The sequence below is a fragment of the Orcinus orca genome, chromosome X (assembly GCF_937001465.1).
Source record: "Orcinus orca chromosome X, mOrcOrc1.1, whole genome shotgun sequence".
NCBI classification, from domain to species: domain Eukaryota; kingdom Metazoa; phylum Chordata; class Mammalia; order Artiodactyla; family Delphinidae; genus Orcinus; species Orcinus orca.
In genome coordinates this window covers 12,965,834-12,984,225 of record NC_064580.1, presented here as the reverse complement: position 1 = coordinate 12,984,225, position 18,392 = coordinate 12,965,834, and the positions used below count along the sequence as shown (strand labels likewise).

The 18,392-nt window shown below is 40.4% G+C and overlaps 1 protein-coding gene across 1 annotated transcript in view; it reads left to right on the top strand.

Moving 5' to 3' along the window:
* PIR (pirin) overlaps positions 1-18,392 on the top strand; it is a 99,502-nt gene that overhangs the window by 76,957 nt on the left and 4,153 nt on the right. The window contains 3 exon segments of the mRNA XM_033427931.2: positions 206-250; positions 9,184-9,266; positions 12,292-12,358. Of these exon segments, the coding sequence (XP_033283822.2) occupies positions 206-250; positions 9,184-9,266; positions 12,292-12,358 (195 nt within the window).

Below are 18,392 nucleotides of genomic sequence, written 5' to 3'. Positions count from 1 at the left end.
GTGCTTAAAACTGTTTACAGAACTTAAGTTTTAAAATGTATGTATATCTAAAAGATTTCATTTTCAAACCTTTTGTATCTGTAACTTACATAAGTTTATATATTTGTATGTCATATGTAGAGTATTAAATATTTGATATCGTTATCTCTTTGTTCCTTTTGGCATTATGGACACTAACCTTTTAATGTCGCTGGTCCCTTTTCAGGGTGGACAAGCTTCATTTATACCGTATCTGGAAATGTGTATATTGGTAAGTGATGAGTCTGTTGCTTTGGGTTCAATTGCAATATCATTTAAACTACTGCCAGGAAGGAAAGGTAAGATGAAACCTTTCGTGTAATTGAATACTATGTTTCTTCCTGTTCGGCACCAGCCCCCTGTACATCCTGGTTCATCCTGGTACACCCAGGGCAGGGTACCTCTCAGCTTCTAGTATATTCAGTGAGGGAGGAGAATGGGAACACCAGACATGACAGCAGCCATTTTACTGTGGCCTGTGTGCACATGTAAGGTCCAGGCGCAATTATGTGGGTTGACACCTTGCTAGGATGTTGGCAAGCCCCATACTGATAAAGGGATGGAGCTTTAATGGGCTGCAAGGGGGGCAGGACACTATCTCCTGGGAGGTGGAAGGAGGTGCATTTGCAGTCCCAGGTGCTTCTGAGAAATCTCTAAGTCGGTTTTCTTTTATTCCGAGGGGTTGTGCATGTGTCACTTGTTGAGTCTAGTCTAGAAGGGATGTTTGAGACCCAATCAACTCTCATTTTATAGAGGAGGTGTGTAAGGTCTAGAGAGCTATTAAACTTTCCAGAATTATGCATTGGTAGACCTGGGACCAGAACCAAGGGCTTGTCAATTCCACTCCCTGTGCCCCACCCCATATCCTTTGTACGATGACAGCACAGGAACCACACCATCTAACTTGTCTTTTCCAGTCTAAACCCTTTAGCCAACCCAGTAATAGAAGAGCCAGGAGTGGTGGGAGAGTGGAGCTTGTAGAGTAGGCTGGCTCCTGCCTGTATCTACTCCCGCTCTCCCCATCCTCCTAGAAGCAGCATGGAGGCCAGGAAAGGTCGCTGTAGGTTTGTCAGGGCCCACTGACCAACTTCCAACTGCCAGTAGTACCTGTGTTTCTTGGCCTGAGGCTTTCTCTGAATCCTGGGAAGACTGCTCTGCCCCAGTCAGGGCAGGATGAAAGTGCTAAGGAAGCTGCCTTGCCCCTCAGGTGGGGTAGCGCTGAGGCCTGTGTGTGACGCCTTTTCCTAGAGTCTCCTGGAGGCGTTATGTTCAAGCAGCCCATGTGAGCGTCCTTGGTAACACATCCTTCATTGTCTGCCTTCCCTTTCCTGTCTCACTTTCCCAATTCCTGGACTGGTGTTTCCTGGGACTGCCTCCCAGATAGACTCCTTGGACTCAAATATGCACCTCAGGCAGTGCTTCTGGGAAAACCTACAGTAGGAGAACCAGCCTCCCTTCTCCCCTTCCCTGCCCCTCATGGCCGTGATGGGTGGTGTGGACGGGGTGAGGGGGATGGAGCAGAGCATCTGACCGCTCCAAGCTACAGGCCAAGAATCCCATTTCTGAGGCCCTCTGTGGTTGGAGCCCTTTACCCCAACCTGTAGGGTAGCCTCCTCTGCAGTGAGCTTGCTGCCCTAGCACGGCTACTTCCTTGGACAACACACTCCCAGCCCCAGACAGCTGGCTCACTGATACTGTCTGCTGAGGGCTTGAAGGCTACACCCAAAGCCATTTAAAGCATTCTTTGTATTCTCCAGAAGGGCAGTTTAATTGCCTGAAATTAATCTTCTGAAAAATAGTGGTACCACAAGCTCGTGTATTTTGATTTTATACCACAGAAATGGGCTTAGTTCCTCTTTCATTGATTAGCATTTCAATTATGATTCAGAAGCAAAATTCATTTATTTCAGCATTTGAGAAAGTGTGAAAACAATTTAGTAGTCGTATCACAAGTCCGTGGGCACACACATTAAACTATATTAACCATCTGGAAGGGATGAAGCGTCATTTGTTTTTATGATCTTTTGAAAATCTTGGTTATCACATAGTACTTTCTAAAATGGAGTAAAAGCCATTTTTATGGAGGTAGCACCCCTGACTTAGGATTTCAGGAGAAATAAAATAATCTGCACAAATGGAAAGTAATAAAGCACATGGATTCTGAGGTGCTAAGGATACCAGAAATGTGTAGAATGAGAAAGGACAGGGCCACATAGCAGCTATCTTCATCATTGCGGGCCGTACGGTTTCTCTTGCAGTGACTCATTCCTGCCTTTGTAGCACAAAAGCAGTCACAGGTCATACATAAATAATTGGGATGGTTGTTCCAAAAGAAGTTGATTTATGGCCACTGAAATGTGAATTTCATATATTTTTCACGTGTCATGAACTACTACTCTTGGGATTGTTTTTAGCCATTTGAAAACATAAAAACCTTTCTTAGCTTCTGGGCTCTACAAAAGCTCACATTTGACTTTGGTTTTATAGGCAAGGACAAATTTTTCCTCTACTCTTCTAGGTTCTTTTTGGCTGGGCTATGAGTTAGATTGACATGAGACAGGTTAACAGGAGAAAAACAAACTTAATTACATAGGCACAGGGGTCCCGTAAAATGAGAGACCCAAGGGCAAGTTGGGCAGATGCCATCCTGAGCCAAAGAATGAGATAGGAACCTGAGGCTTCAAAGGGGAGGAGAGTAATTCACAGGACGATAAGAAGAGCAGATGTTTGGTAATTAGATGTTTGCCCTGCCATCCAGGTAGGTCATTCAGATGAAAGTTATCTCTGGTAATAGCTCTCTCTTTGAACCAGGCCCCTTAGCTAAATTCTTTAAGGTAGTTAAGAGAGTGGTTGGAAGCTCTTCCTGAGTCTTTTGGGCCTTGACTGTCTTCAGCTCAAAACAATCTGCGTGCCAAAGGGGCACATCTTGGGGAGTCTCATTCTGAACCCCTTCAGTTTAAATGACATTGTAGAGGTTGAAGGGGAGAAAGATTAACAAATAATCTTCCAACCCTCTTTGAATCAGTAGTTAGAGCCTTGTTTCCTGACAGACCTTTAGTCCAAGAATTTAACAAGTGAAAAGGTCAGTGGTTCGAGGGGTAAGAATGACTTACACATCCACTTGTTTTTCTCGAGGTGAGGCAGGATTTTCCTGAGTCATCCCTATTCACTGGCCTGGTCACCTCTCATGACCATGAGCCACAAGTGCAAAACATCTGGCAGGAAATGGGGTCACGGTCTGTAGTGCTGGAGCAAACTTGCATCTGTCCAGGGTAAAGTGGACCATGGAGAGAATCTAGCTCGCGAAACTGCCCTCTTGGGAACCTGCTTCAGCCAACGAATAGCTGGCCAGGTGACCTCATTTGAATTTCATCTCCTTCCCTTCCTCCTCTTGACCCCCGAATGGAGATATTAATGAGAAAAACAAAAGGGCAAGAACACATCACCAGAAAAAAAGAAACAACAAAGCAGAAATAGCTATTGAATGTGTACTGACCTATCTATAGAGAGAATCCAAAAAATGCTCTCTGACTTTATTGCCTCAATTTTATCTTGCTTATAAAACCAGGATGGCAGCAGGCAACCACAGATGGCAGGAACTGATAAGCAAGTAATTGTCTTAAATGTCATGTACATCCATTCTGTTGAAATAGATGTTATAAATATGTACTTAATGTATGGGGCTGGAATAAAGAGACTGCAATTTGGCTTGAGAAAGTAGTCTGGGGAGATTCCATAAGTGGAGATTAGGATGACTGTTAAAAATATTAATTGGGGCTTCCCTGGTGGTCCAGTGGTTAAGACTCCATGCTCCCAGTGCAGGGGCCCTGGGTTTGATTCCTGGTCAGGAAACTAGATCCCACATGCCTCAACTAAGAGTCCACACACCACAACAACAAAGAAAAAGATCCCGCATGCCGCAACTAAAGATCCCGCGTGCCACAATGAAGATCCCGCACGTGGCAATGAAGATCCCATGTGCCACAGCTAAGACCCGGCGCAGCCAAATAAATAATAAATTAAAAAAAATATTAATTGACGCAGGAAGTACTTAAAAGATGGACATCAGTAGATTTAGTTTTGTAAGGACAGGTGGAGTTTTGAATGTTAGAAAATGCTGGACGTTAACTATTTGTCTAAGTTAGATATTTTAAAGTTCATGGTGAGTATAGTGAAGTCATGTAATTGCCCACTAACGACACCCTGAAGAAGAGAAGGAATTAACAGAACTAAAATAAGACAAATAGAATTAGTACTTCCTTATTTAAGAGTACTTATTTGAGATGTTTTATGGATTTCCAGGATCTTCTTAATTTTTGATACATTGTGTTTTTTTTCAAGCCTTCTGACTGTTGAATAGTAGCTTTAAAAATTGTGCAGGAGAAAGACCTTTGACAGCAGTCTTTTTCAGAGGCAACAAGTCCTTTGACCAGCCCCCGGCTGAAATCTTATGCAGTATATGATTTAAAAAAAAACAAAATAAAACAACATGGTCAGAAAATCAGTAGATCCCAAGGATATTAGCTCTAAACCCCTTCCCTGCAGCTGAGATGAAAATGACATTACACATCAACACAGAGATCAACAGGTTACAGGAGTTTGTATCCTGTGTCCCTGAAGCTTGGGGCAGTTTATCAGCTTGCATGCCAGTCCCTTAGAAGAACCAGTATCAAATATACTGTTGGGGCTTAGAAAATATATTTAGAAATCTAAAAATATTTGTGGTTATTGAGATGACAACTAACTGGTTTATGTGGGTAGTAAAATGTTTCAAACTTATTTGAATAAGTAATTATTCATGCTCACTGTGCTCCGCGCTTTGCTTCTGGTTCTGGGGGGTATTAAAAAGTTTGACACAGCCCCTGGATCTCAATAAAGGTGGGGAAACACACTAGGAGCCCTCCGAGCTGACCTCCACTTACCCAAAATGAATTGGAGTAAGCAGTACGCCTCATTCCATGCGGAATACGTTGAATGAGGTGCCTGAACGCCCAGGATGATCGGCTCCCCCGGTCCACTTGCCCCCTGCTACTCCCCCTGGCAAGTTGAAGCGGACTTAAAGGCAGGTGTGATTGTTCTCTAACCTGTTTATGCCAGTTGCACCAGTGATTGCAATTATGCGATTTAATTAAATAATATTTAAATTAACGAAATAAGCTTGAAAAGAGTTTGTATTTCTAGAGCAACCGAAGTCAAATGCTTTGTAAAAGTATATTGCTAAAGAAAACTCTTAGAATTAGTATGGCAGAGATGACAGTAAAAGATTAGGGGAAACTGTGAAAATCTAGAAGGAATTCAGTGGTGCATTATGGGTATGCTTTATAAAGAAAGGCAGTGCTTCAATCCAATTTCTAAAAATTGGCAAATGGATGCACATTTACAATTTAATTTAAAGTACAATGTTGGAGGCAGCTTAATCTTTTTCAATTAATGATCCGGATTGCATCAGATAAGAAGGCTTCAACTATACATACAAAATTGATGATATCAAAATCTGTGATAAAAGTACCAGAATGTACGGAACAGAGGGTAAATGGGACAGTAGTTCTTGTAAAGAGAAGAAGAAAAAGGAAATCTTGTGTATGGGGAGAAGTTTCACAGCAATAAACCACACACTGAAGATGCAGCACTAACTTTAAAATGTTTTAAAGTATTTTGCCCTTTTATGACTGTTTACGCAAACAAAAATATTTGCAATTCGTTTTCAGTTAAATTTTCCTTAACTGCGCTATTAGATATCTTGGCGAAGCTTCCCAGTGGAAACTATTTATTATCTGATTTGGCTCGATTTATAATTGAAAGTAGTCAGAACCAATAAAATATATTTTCTTTGAGACTTATTTTAGGTGCAGGAGATAACCAGATGGGTGAAACAGCATAGAAATAACATGAAGATGGAATCAATCTTTGCTTTATGTGATCCTGCTTTAAACATTTTATAAAATAATATAGAAGCTAAAGGTACACTTAGAATGATTAATCTTAAAAACCTGACTTTCCAGTGTCTATAAAAAAGGTTTGCCGGGCTTCCATGGTGGCGCAGTGGTTGAGAGTCCGCCTGCCGATGCAGGGGACATGGGTTCGTGCCCCGGTCCGGGAAGATCCACATGCTGCGGAGCGGCTGGGCCCGTGAGCCGTGGCCGCTGAGCCTGCGCATCCGGAGCCTGTGCTCCGCAACGGGAGAGGCCACAACAGTGAGAGGCCCACGTACCGCAAAAAAAAAAAAAAAAAAAGTTTGCCTTATGGTGGAGCATTTCAAATGGCCTCTTCAGAATCAATACTGTGATTCCTCTCCTAGATCAGCAAGTAGAATGAGCGGAAATTGCATTCCGTATAAAATTAGAATGAGAGCTCTTAGGGAAATATGAACTCTGTTTCTAAATTAAGATTTTCTCATAGACAATGACTGGCAGTCGAGCAAGCTACCCTGATAGGAGGTGCAGAGAAATCCCAGTTCAGCATGATTTTTGAGAGCTGTCTCTTGCCAGCTCACTCCATTAAAACATAGCGAAGGGGTTTTATAAATCATTTTGCTCTCTGTATCATGAAACATCCTACATGATAAAATTAGGGGTCAGGGGTAGACCACATGGGTAATGGGTGTTACATATGAATTCATTGAAGATAAAGACATGGTTCATTGCTCCCAGGGAATCTCAGTAAAGCACACTTAATGCTACTTTATCTCACAGTTTAAAATATTACCCCAATCTAAATGAGATTATTCTTAGACTCCGAGACCCCTCTTTCTATGGCCACATCCTTGCATGAGTGGAAAATCAGCGGAGTTCTATCATTCACTGCCGTGACATCTGTTAACCTAACTTCTTGGGGGAGAAGAAGCCTTCAGTGATGTGCTGGGGCTCGCTTTTGCTGGAGCAGGTTGTGTACCTCTTCCCTGGCCTCAGATTGGTAGCTTGAAATTGGCCACAACGGGAGCATTTAAACCATGGAAATTGGCACACAGTACAAATCAGGTTTGTTTTTCCCCTTGTCCCCGAAAGCCGGTTGGTAAACATTAACCAGCACACCACTGCCTCTGAGACAGAAGTTCCTAAGCTTTTTGTGCCATGAACCCTTTTGACATTTGCCAAGGCCCCACCTCTGAACAATGTTTTTTTTTTTTTTTTAATTCAATGGTGTCATTAAAAGGTTAAAAGAACAAGTCTGTGATACAGTTCCACGTGTGCTTCTCTGATGACATTTGAAATAACATGATCCAGAAGCAGATCTACTTTAAATTGTTAAGTAGTGATTAACATAAACTTATTTTGAGATCTTTACAATGCTAATGTGATATGAAAATATCCATGATTTCTACTGGAAACAAAATCATTGGTCCAGCTAATACTGCTGTGGTTTTCTGGCTACAGTCATGACTGAAAGAAAGGCCACATTTCAGTTAGGTGTTCGTGAAAATAAAGATGTCATTTGTCTCCCATGCAAGTCCATGATTGCTCTGAATTCTATGCATGGACCCCTTGGGAACACATTGACTCCAGGTTAAGAAGTTCTCTGTTAGAATCCTATTTCACGTTTGCAAGCATCAGAATGAACCCTGCTGCTTCATGTAGGTTATCTCCAAAGTGGAGGTGAAAGGGAGGCCTTCTCTAGAAAATATGAGTATGTTTGAACTCCAGTCAGTATTCACAAAATTCACAAATTATGTTTACATGGTAATTCCTCAAGCTACTGCTTTTGCTTAAATAAGTGCTTCCACGTTGATTATTCAGCTTTAGCTGTATCGTGTCAGGTGAATGCCCTTTTTTTTTATAGTCCAGAATGTCATGCAGACATCGTTAACGGGCTTCTCAGCCTGCCCGGAGTCTTCTCTCTGTTGTGTGTTCACGTGTCTGGTTTTCAGTCAGCTGAAAGGCCCAGCCACGTCCCACCCGCCGCCTGCTGTGGCCGTTCAGGCCGCTGCATGATGCTGCTTCTAGGGAGAATCGTGTTCTTCGGCTCTTCTCTCTCCCATTGTTGCCCAATCTTTCTTTCTCCACTCCACCTCTCAAACCCATTCCTTTCTTTCTGTGTCCACTCTCCCAGTTCAGACTGGAATTCATTTCCACTGAGACTGTTAGAATAAACTCCTAACAGGTCATCCTAACTTCAGTCGTGCCCTCTCCAATTTATTCTGTGCTCTGCTTTCAGTTATTTCTCCAAGACACCTCTCCTCAGAGGTCCTCCGTTTTATACGGATAAGCATGGCCTTCATGTCTTCCCTTGACCTGAAGCAAGTGTGCATTGCCATCATTCCTTCCAGAAGAATGTTCCAGCAATGATAGAAGGTTCACCCGGGCATGGCCTGCACATTGCCAGCCCCTCACCTTTGCACAGTCTGTCCTCTTGTCTAGAGCACCCTTTATCCTAGCTTTGCCTTTTATCCGTCTGTCTGATCCTGCAGAGCTCTGCAGTCCCTGTTCTCTCTTTGAACTTCGTTTATTCCTTTCTTGTTGCCTTTAACACACAATTTCATTTGTATTATTTTTTCTGTTTCATCTGTGAGCCTTAATATAGGAGGGATGGAAATACATCTATCCTGAAACCTCCCCACTCCCGCAGCATTTAGCAGAGGGCCTTGTACATAGTTCCACAGCTGTTGTTCACTAGCTCTCCAACTTACCTGCTTCCCAGTTGAATTAGTCTCTGTTTTATGAATATATATTTACTTTCTCTCAGTGAGATTTTGAGTTATTTGTATGTGAGGAATCGGCTTTGCACTTCTTTGCATTTTCTCACAGTGCTGGGCAGTTAGTTGTAGGTGTTCAGTAAATACTTGTGGAAAGGAATTAATGATGGAATTTACTAATTTTCCTAAGCATGCTTAAATCTTTTGAGGTTTATAATTGACCCAAGGAAACACTCTTATTAGCATGTAATGCCAAGGACTTTGCTTATTAATTAACCTATTAGGCATGACATTGAAAGCGTAAGTGGAAACATAATACAGGATTCACTTCCTTGTCCTTTTCTACATTGGAAAGCAGCCAGTTTTGGACTTTAATAGTAGCAAATACCATCAACAAGAGATTTCAGGAGATTCCTAAGTTGGTTGTTTCTGAACTTGAAATTCATATTATGGTGCCGTGTAGTTAACCAAGTTTGTAATCGTATGAGAAATGTACTACCATGAGGACTGAATTGAGTGGGTCGTCTTTTTTGTAGGACCTGATGACTCGCAACAAAAAATAGAACCTCATCACACAGCCGTGCTGGGGGAAGGTGACAGTGTCCAGGTGGAGAACAAGGTTAAGTATTAAAAATCTTTAATTCTCTTTTTTCAAACATTTTTTTTGCATTTAAAAATTTTAATGTAATTTTTTTTTTTTTTTTTTTTTGCGGTACGCGAGCCTCTCACTGCTGTGGCCTCTCCCGTTGCGGAGCACAGACTCCGCACGCGCAGGCTCAGCGGCCATGGCTCACGGGCCCAGCCGCTCCGCGGCATGTGGGATCTTCCCGGACCGGGGCACGAACCCGCGTCCCCTGCATCGGCAGGCGGACTCTCAACTGCTGCGCCACCAGGGAAGCCCTAATGTAATTTTTAAAGGTTACTTTCCATTAACAGTTATTTAAAAATACTGGCTCTATTCCCCGTGTTGTATAATACACTTTTGAGCCTACCTCACACCCAATGGTTTGTACCTCCTAATCCCTCACCCCTGTCTTGCCCCTCCCCCAGCACTGGTAACCACTGGTTGTTCTCTGTGTCTTTGAGTCTGCTTCTTTTTTGTCACTAGTTTGTTGTATATTTTAGATTCCACATATAAGTGATATACAGTATTTGTCTTTCTCTGACTTACTTCACTTAGCATAATGCCCTCCAAGTCCATCCGTCTCACTACAAATAACTCAATATTGTTTCTTTTTATGGCTGAGTAATATTCCATTGTATATATGTACTGCATCTTCTTTCTTTATCCATTCATCTGTTGATGGACACTTAGGTTGCTTTAATTTTCTTAACTTGTACTTTCTACTAGTTCCCAGGAAAATGCCGAAATCTCCTGTGTACGTGGAAAATTTTTTCTCTTCCTCCGGGAAAGAAACTATGCCACAAGTTTATCAGCCCCTTTCATTAATTTCTGTTATTTCTACTGGTTTATTTTAAGGTTTTATCTACACTGATTCGTCATCTTTAGGAATCACTGAAGGTCCGTATTGTTTACCCCTAGAAACTTGAATCTGAAGGCAGCTCTTCCTTGTCTCTCACTTTTTCCTTCTTTATGCAATTGATTGATTTTATTGTTAGCATAAGTGAAAATGGATCAGCCCTTTAGGGGTATAAATATAGATCTACACACATATTCCCATGGAGCCCTCTGAAAGTCAGCCCCACGTTGAACTGAGAGGAACATATGATCCATTTTGTAGTCCTTTTGTGTTGGGTCCTTGCTTTTTAAGTAAAGTTTCGGATATTTTAGGAGTCCAAGGAGCTTTTTTTAATCCAGGTTGCCAGGTTTCTTCCTTGTGTGCCTTCCTTCATTCCCTTGGATTGTTCGCTTACCGTCTTGTGAGCCTATTAAACCCGTCTGGCCACTTCGTGACATGCCAATAAGGAGAACTGAAGAGACAGTTGTGCAGAAGCTCCTGCAAAGATGAATTTTGAAAAGTAGGGATGAAAACTATGTTGGCGTGCAGGTGACTGGCAGAGAGGGGTTTTTTAGCTTACTCTGAGTCTCAGCTGAGTTCACATTGGCATATTTTGACAGCAAATTGGGTTATGGATACATAAGGTGATGTGTAAATAAATACAGGCCTGGGAATGGTTAAACAGATGTTTTTTAAACATGAAGAAATGATTAAAGCATCCACTGGGTGGATGTGCTAAATGCACAGCCCTGGGACTGTAGGGAGTAAATTAAGACTTTTGCAGAAACCATTCGACCCTAAATTCCCTTTTAATTTTTTAAAGTTAGAGGCAGAAGGGGAAATAAATGTCGGTTCTGTAAGATACAAATATTTCTAACTACATGGAAGATTAAAGACTTCGTTCTTCATATGCTTCATGTTAGTTGAATCCAGTGATAAATCTTCTGGTACTAGTAACATTAGAATTATTTCTAATTAAAGAGCTTTATATGAGTAGGAGCATATAATATATTATCACATAGTTATATTATCACAAGTGTGATGGGAGGTTCTTCTGCTGGTTTCTCTGGCATTACTGGGTCAGAGGGCGTCAGCGACAGGAGGGCTTGAAGTCATATTGTCAAAGTGCTCTCTAGAAGGACTACAGCACCCACTTAAAATCTCCCAAATGATGTATAGAAAAGTGTATATTTCCCTGCATGCACACTAGCACTGGATTTAATAATTAATATTTTTTTTCAGTTTCAGGGAAAAAAAACCTAATCTTAATTCTAAACAAAAACTTTTAGAGACTTTAACACAATAGGACCCTTTTGGAGAGAAATTTGCCTGAGCAGGTATCTCGGGAACTTTTTTAAAAAATAAATTTATTTATTTTTTTTGTTTATTTTTGGCTGCATTGGGTCTTCATTGCTGTGCGCAGGGTTTCTCTAGTTGCAGCGAGCGGGGGCTACTCTTCGTTGCAGTCCGCAGGCTTCTCATTGCGGTGGCTTCTCAGAGCACGGGCTCTAGGCACACGGACTTCAGTAGTTGTGGCACGTGGGCTCAGTAGTTGTGGCTCGGGGGCTCTAGAGCGCAGGCTCAGTAGTTGTGGCGCACGGGCTTAGTTGCTCCGCGGCATGTGGGATCTTCCCGGACCAGGGCTCGAACCCGTGTCCCCTGCATTGGCAGGCAGATTTTTAACCACTGCGCCACCACGGAAGCCTCCTGGGATGTTTTTGTAAGGTTCCATTTAGTGCAACATTTCTGGGGCATATTTTACATTAATAGTAATAAATGTCAAAAGTAATAAAATGTTACTTTTGGATTTGCATAAATACTCTTCACTTTTAAAAATTAAATTTTTAGCAGGAAGTTATAAGCTCTATCATAGGCCAAGTCAATCACATAGTTTGTCATAAAGATGTTTCTAGTTAAAGAAAAATCTTAATTTAAATTCTCCTTCTTTATTAGAGAAGGTTATTATTTTGGTGTTCGGGACATATTCTTGAGTTCTGATTGCTACCAAACGTCTTAAAGAATAGGCATTTCCATATCATGCGTTGCACAGAAAATATTTCTGGAATTTATCTTTAGAATTAGGGACATCATCCCTTTGGCCCGAATGTCAACTTCAAATCATTCCTAATCAGACATTCAAAAATAAGGCTGTTTATTGTTTGATGGTCTCTTTCTTGACTTTAGGATCCTGAGAGAAACCACTTCGTCCTGATTGCTGGGGAGCCATTAAGAGAACCAGTTGTCCAACATGGTAAGCCCCACATGATGGCGAGTTCTTTGGTTGGTTTTCCTTTCCTTTGAAAGTAGTGTCCATATATAGGGTCACCGGGAAGAAAGTTGGATTTTTGTCCTCTCTCCATCTACAAAGTTGAGGGTTTTGTTTCATTTCTCCATTGTGAAAGGAAAATGTGTACGTGGTTTTCACTTCTACATTCATTCTCTTTCCTTTAAGGAAGCATTTCTTGAGTATCAACCACATGTAGGACATTGAGGTTTGAACTGTGGGGAAAACAAAAATAGTGTTTTTTACATAGTGTCATAGGGAATTTCAACTTAAAAAAAGATTTTGTGGTCTACTGGGGACTTGAATATCGTTTTTATCTTTACCAAAAATAACAGTGATTTCTTTCTTTCTTTTTTTTTTGGCCATGCTGTACTGCTAGCAGGATCTTAGTTGCCAGAGATTGAACCCAGGCCCATGGCAGTGAAAGCGCCGAGTCCCAACCACTGGACTGCCAGGGAATTCCCATAAATAACAGTGATTTCAGTATTGTCCTTGTAGTCTATTGTATTTTTAGTGAAAACTGGCGACCTCTTAGGAATATTTCTTTGGAAGTTTCTAAAATATTTGAGTCACTCTTAGTTTATTTTAAAAAACAAATAGAGGGACTTCCCTGGTGGTCCAGTGGTTAGGACTCGGTGCTTTCACTGTCGTGGCCCCGAGTTCAATCCCTGGTCGGGGAACTAAGATCCCGGAAGCTGCATGGCACAGCCAAAAAAAATAAAAGAAAAAAACCCGAAGATGTAAAACAGGTAAACAAAAAGGTCTTACTGTATAGCACAGTGAACTATATTCAATATTCTATAATAGAGCGTAATGGAAAAGAATATACACGGGTGTACGTGTATACATATGTATAACTGAATCACTTTGCCGTACAGCAGAAATTAACACCACATTGTAAATCAACTATATGTCAATAAAAACAAAACAAATAGAGATAACTGTACTTGGAGGCAGAAAATCCTGGAATAAGGACTCATAATAGTCACTTCAATTCTTTGTCTTGACTTCCTCAAAATACCGTTGTTTGATTGAATGAAGAACGTCTAAAAGCATCCAGAACCCAACCTATTACTTAGATAAATGCTACAAAACATAGTGTATGTCCGCTTATCTGATTATTAAATTTAACATGCATTAAAATCCCATTACACTACCTTGCCTTGCCTACAGGTATGCACAGTGATTTCGGAAAAAAAAAAAAACCTGGCTGATCATAAATTTAAAGAACACTGATTATTTTTATTTTATTTATTTATTATTTTTAATAGAACTTTATTGGAGTATAATTGCTTCACAATACCGTATTAGTTTCTGTTGCACAACAAAGCGAATCAGCCATATGCATACACATGTCCCCATATCCTCTCCCTCTTGCGTCTCCCTCCCACCCTCCCTGTCCCACCCCTCTAGGTCGTCACAAAGCACTGAGCCAATCTCCCTGTGCTATGCGGCTGCTTCCCACCAACCATTTTACATTCGGTAGTCTATATATGTTGATGCTACTCTCACTTCACCCCAGCTTCCCCCTCCCACCCGTGTCCTCAAGTCCATTCTCTATGTCTAAGTCTTCATTCCTGCCTTGCATCTAGGTTCTTCAGTACCATTTTTTTTTTTAGATTCCATATGTATGTGTTAGCATACAGTATTTGTTTTTCTCTTTCTGACTTACTTCACTCTGTATGACAGACTGTAGGTCCATCCACCTCACTACAAATAACTCAATTTCATTTCTTTTCATGGCTGAGAAATATTCCATTGTATATATATGCCACATCTTTATCCATTCATCTGTCGATGGACATTTAGGTTGCTTCCATGTCCTGGCTATTGTAAATAGTGCTTCAGTGAACATTGTGGTGCATGTCTCTTTCTGAATTATGGTTTTCTCAGGGTATATGCCCAGTAGTGGGATTGCTGGGTCATATGGCAGTTCTATTTTTAGTTTTTTAAGGAACCTCCATACTGTTTTCCATAGTGGTTGTATCAATTTACACTCCCACCAACAGTGTAGGAGGGTTCCCTTTTCTCCACAGCCTTTCCAGCATTTATTGTTTTTCTAGCTTTTTTGATAATGGCCATTCTGACTGGCATGAGGTGATACCTCATTGCAGTTTTGATTTGCATTTCTCTAATAATTAGTGGTGCTGAGCATCTTTTCATGTGCCTCTTGGCCATCTGTATGTCTTCCTTGGTGAAATGTCTATTGAGGTCTTCACCCCATTTTTTAACTGTATTGTTTGTTTTTTTGATATTGAGCTCCATGAGCTGTCTGTACATTTTGGAGATTAATTAATTTGTTTCATTTGCAAATATTTTCTCCCATTCTGAGGGTTGTCTTTTTGTCTTGTTTATGGTTCCCTTTGCTGTGCAAAAGCTTTTAAGTTTAATTAAGTACCATTTGTTTATTTTTCTTTTTATTTCTGTTACTCCAGGAGGTGGGTCAAAAAAGATCTTGCTATGGTTTATGTCAAAGAGTGGTTTTCCTCTAAAAGATTTATAGTGTCTGGTCTTATATCTAAGTCTCTAATCCATTTGGAGTTTATTTTTGTGTACGGTGTTAGGTAGTGTTCTAATTTCATTCTTTTACATGTAGCTGTCCAGTTTTCCCAGCACCACTTATTGAAGAGGCTGTCTTTTCTCCATTGTATGTTCTTGCCTCCTTTGACGTAAATTAGGTGACCATATGTGCATGGGTTTATCTCTGGGCATTCTATCCTGTACCACTGATCTATATTTCTGTTTTTGTGCCAGTACCATACTGTCTTGATTACTGTACCTTTGTGGTATAGTTTGAAGTCGGGGAGCCTGACTCCTCCAGCTCCGTTTTTCTTTCTCAAGATTGCTTTGGCTATTCGGGGTCTTTTGTGTTTCCATACGAATTGTAGGGTTTTTTGTTCTAATTCTGTGAAGATGCCATTGGTAGTTTCATAAGGATTGCATTGAATCTGTAGATTGCTTTGGGTAGTATAGTCATTTTCACAGTATTGATTCTTCCAATCCAAGAACATGGTATATTTCTCTATCTGTTTATGTCATCTTTGATTTCTTTCATCAGTGTTTTATAGTTTTCTGAGTACAAGTCTTTTGCCTCCTTAGGCAGGTTTATTCTTAGGTATTTTATTCTTTTTGTTGCAATGGTAAATGGGAGTGTTTCCTTAATTTCTCTTTCTGTTTCTTCATTGTTGGTGTATAGGAATGCCAGCGACTTCTGTGCGTTAATTTTGTATCCTGCAACCTTACCAAATTCATTGGTTAGTTCTAGTAGTTTTCTGGTGGCATCTTTAGGATTTTCTATGTAGAGTATCATGTCATCTGCAGACAGTGACAGTTTTACTTCTTCTTTTCCAATTTGTATTCCTTTTATTTCTTTTTCTTCTCTGATTGCTGTGGCTAGGACTTCCAAAACTATTTTGAATAATAGTGGCGAGAGTGGGCATCCTTGTCTTGTTCCTGATCCTAGTGGAATTGCTTTCAGTTTTTCACCATTGAGTATGATGCTTGCTGTGGGTTTGTCATATATGACCTTTATTATATTGAGGTAGGTTCCCTCTGTGCCCGTTTTCTGGAGAGTTTTTTTTTTATCATAAATGGGTGTTGAATTTTGTCACAAGCTTTTTCTGCATCTGTTGAGATGATCATATGGTTTTCTTTTATTGTTTTTTTTGCGTTTTTGGTTTTTTTGCGGTACACGGGCCTCTTACTGTTGTGGCCTCTCCCGTTGCGGAGCACAGGCTCCGGACGTGCAGGCTCAGCGGCCATGGCTCATGGGCCTAGCCTCCCCGCGGCATGTGGGATCTCCCTGGACCGGAGCATGAACCCATGTCCCCTGCATTGGCAGGCGGACTCCCAACCACTGCGCCACCAGGGAAACCCGATTATATGGTTTTTATTCCTTAATTTGTTAATGTTTTGTATCACATTGATTGATTTGCATATATTGAAGAATCCTTGCATCCCTGGGATAAATCCCACTTGTTCATGGTGTGTGATCCTTTTAATGTGCTGTTGGATTCTGTTTGCTAGTGTTTTGTTCAGGATTTTTGCATCTATGTTCATCAGTGATATTGGTCTATAATTTTCTGTTTTTGTGATATCTTTTTCTGGTTTTGGTATCAGGGTGACAGTGACTTCATAGAATGAATTTGGGAGTATTCCTCCCGCTGCAATTTTTTTGGAAGTTTGAGAAGGATCAGTGTTAGCTCTTCTCTAAATGTTTGATAGAATTTGCCTGTGAAGCCATCTGGTCCTGGGCTTTTGTTTGTTGGAAGATTTTTAATTACGGTTTCAATTTCATTACTTGTGATGGGTCTGTTTATATTTTCTAATTCTTCCTGGTTCAGTCTTGGAAAATTGTACCTTTCCAAGAATTTGTCCATTTCTTCATGGTTGTCCATTTTATTGGCATATAGTTGTAGTAGTCTCTTATAATCCTTTGTATTTCTGCAGTGTCAGTTGTGATTTCTCCTTTTTCATTTCTAATTTTATTGATTTGTGTCCTCTTCCTTTTTTTCTTGATGAGTCTGGCTATGGGTTTATCAATCTTGTTTATCTTCTCAAAGAACCAGCTTTTAGTCTTGTTGATCTTTGCTATTATTTTCTTCATTTCTATTTCATTTTTTTCTCCTCTGATCTTTATGATTTATTTCCTTCTACTGAGTTTGGGTTTTCTTTGTTCTTTTTTTTTTTTTAGTTGGACCGTTTTATTTATTTATTTATTTATTTAACATCTTTATTGGAGTTTAGTTGCTTTACAGTGGTGTGTTAGTTTCTGCTGTATAACAAAGTGAATCAGTTATACATATACATATGTTCTTCCTCTAGTTGTTTTAAGTGTAGGGTTAGGTTGTTTATTTGAGATTTTTCTTGTTTCTTGAGGTGAGATTGTATTGCTATAAACTTACCTCTTAGAACTGCTTTTGCTGTGTCCCATAGGTTATGGGTCGTAGTGTTTTTGTTGTCATTTGTTTCTATGTATCTTTTAATTTCTTCTTTGATTTTTTCAGTGATCCCTTGGTTATTTAGTAGCACACTGTTTAGCCTTCATGTATTTGTGTTTTTTATAGTTTCTTTTCCTGTAGTTGATTTCCATTCTCATAGCGTTGTGGTCAGAAAACATGCTTGATACAATTTCCGTTTTCTTAAATTTTCTGAGGCTTGCTTTGTGACGCAAGATGTGATCTGTCCGGGAGAATGCTCCATGTGCACTTGAGAAGAAAGTGTATCCTGCCACTTTTGGGTGGAATGTTCTGTAAATATCAATTAGATCTATCTGGTCTATAGAGCACTGATTATTTTTAAAATAGTCTTTTTTGTTTTATTAGTAGCTTAAGGGAAAAGCATTAAATTATACTCCACCTAGCCCATAGCGTTTGCCTCCATTTTGCAGACTTCTGATTTCCACTCCAGAGGTTCATAGTTGTCATTTTCTTTTGGTTGAACAGCCCTGAAATAGTTTGTTCTTCTGGAAGAAGCCTGCCGACAGATTGAGTAGGGTCCTCATCTTTATTAATAGCAGCTAGAATTTAGGTGGGAAGAAGATGTGTGGGATGGAAACCTTTTCAGTTAAGCGATGTCCTCTGCATCAGTGATGAAAACCAAGACTCCAACTACAATAGGCGACATTCATCCCCTGTGAATCTTCTCCCAGAGGCTTGCAACTCAGGGACACTGGGTGTGCCAGCACACACAAATTCGGATTAACCAGACAACATAGAGATGGCCCCTGAAACCTCAGCTAATGAGAGGCAAAGCATTCTGCTTGTTTGTTTTATTTATTAATTTTATTTTGCTAACTCTTTCAAACCCAGACGTTTAAGTTTTTCTTTTACCTGTGCATGGTTGAAGGCCACCATAGCCGTCTCTCGACTATTTGGGAACCAGAACTAGGTGCTGAGGAAAACGGAATCCAGATGTTCCACTTATTTACCTAACAGATACCTCGGTAGCATATACTGTCTACTAGGATTGGTCGGAGTGCTTTCCAAATATTGATTCATTT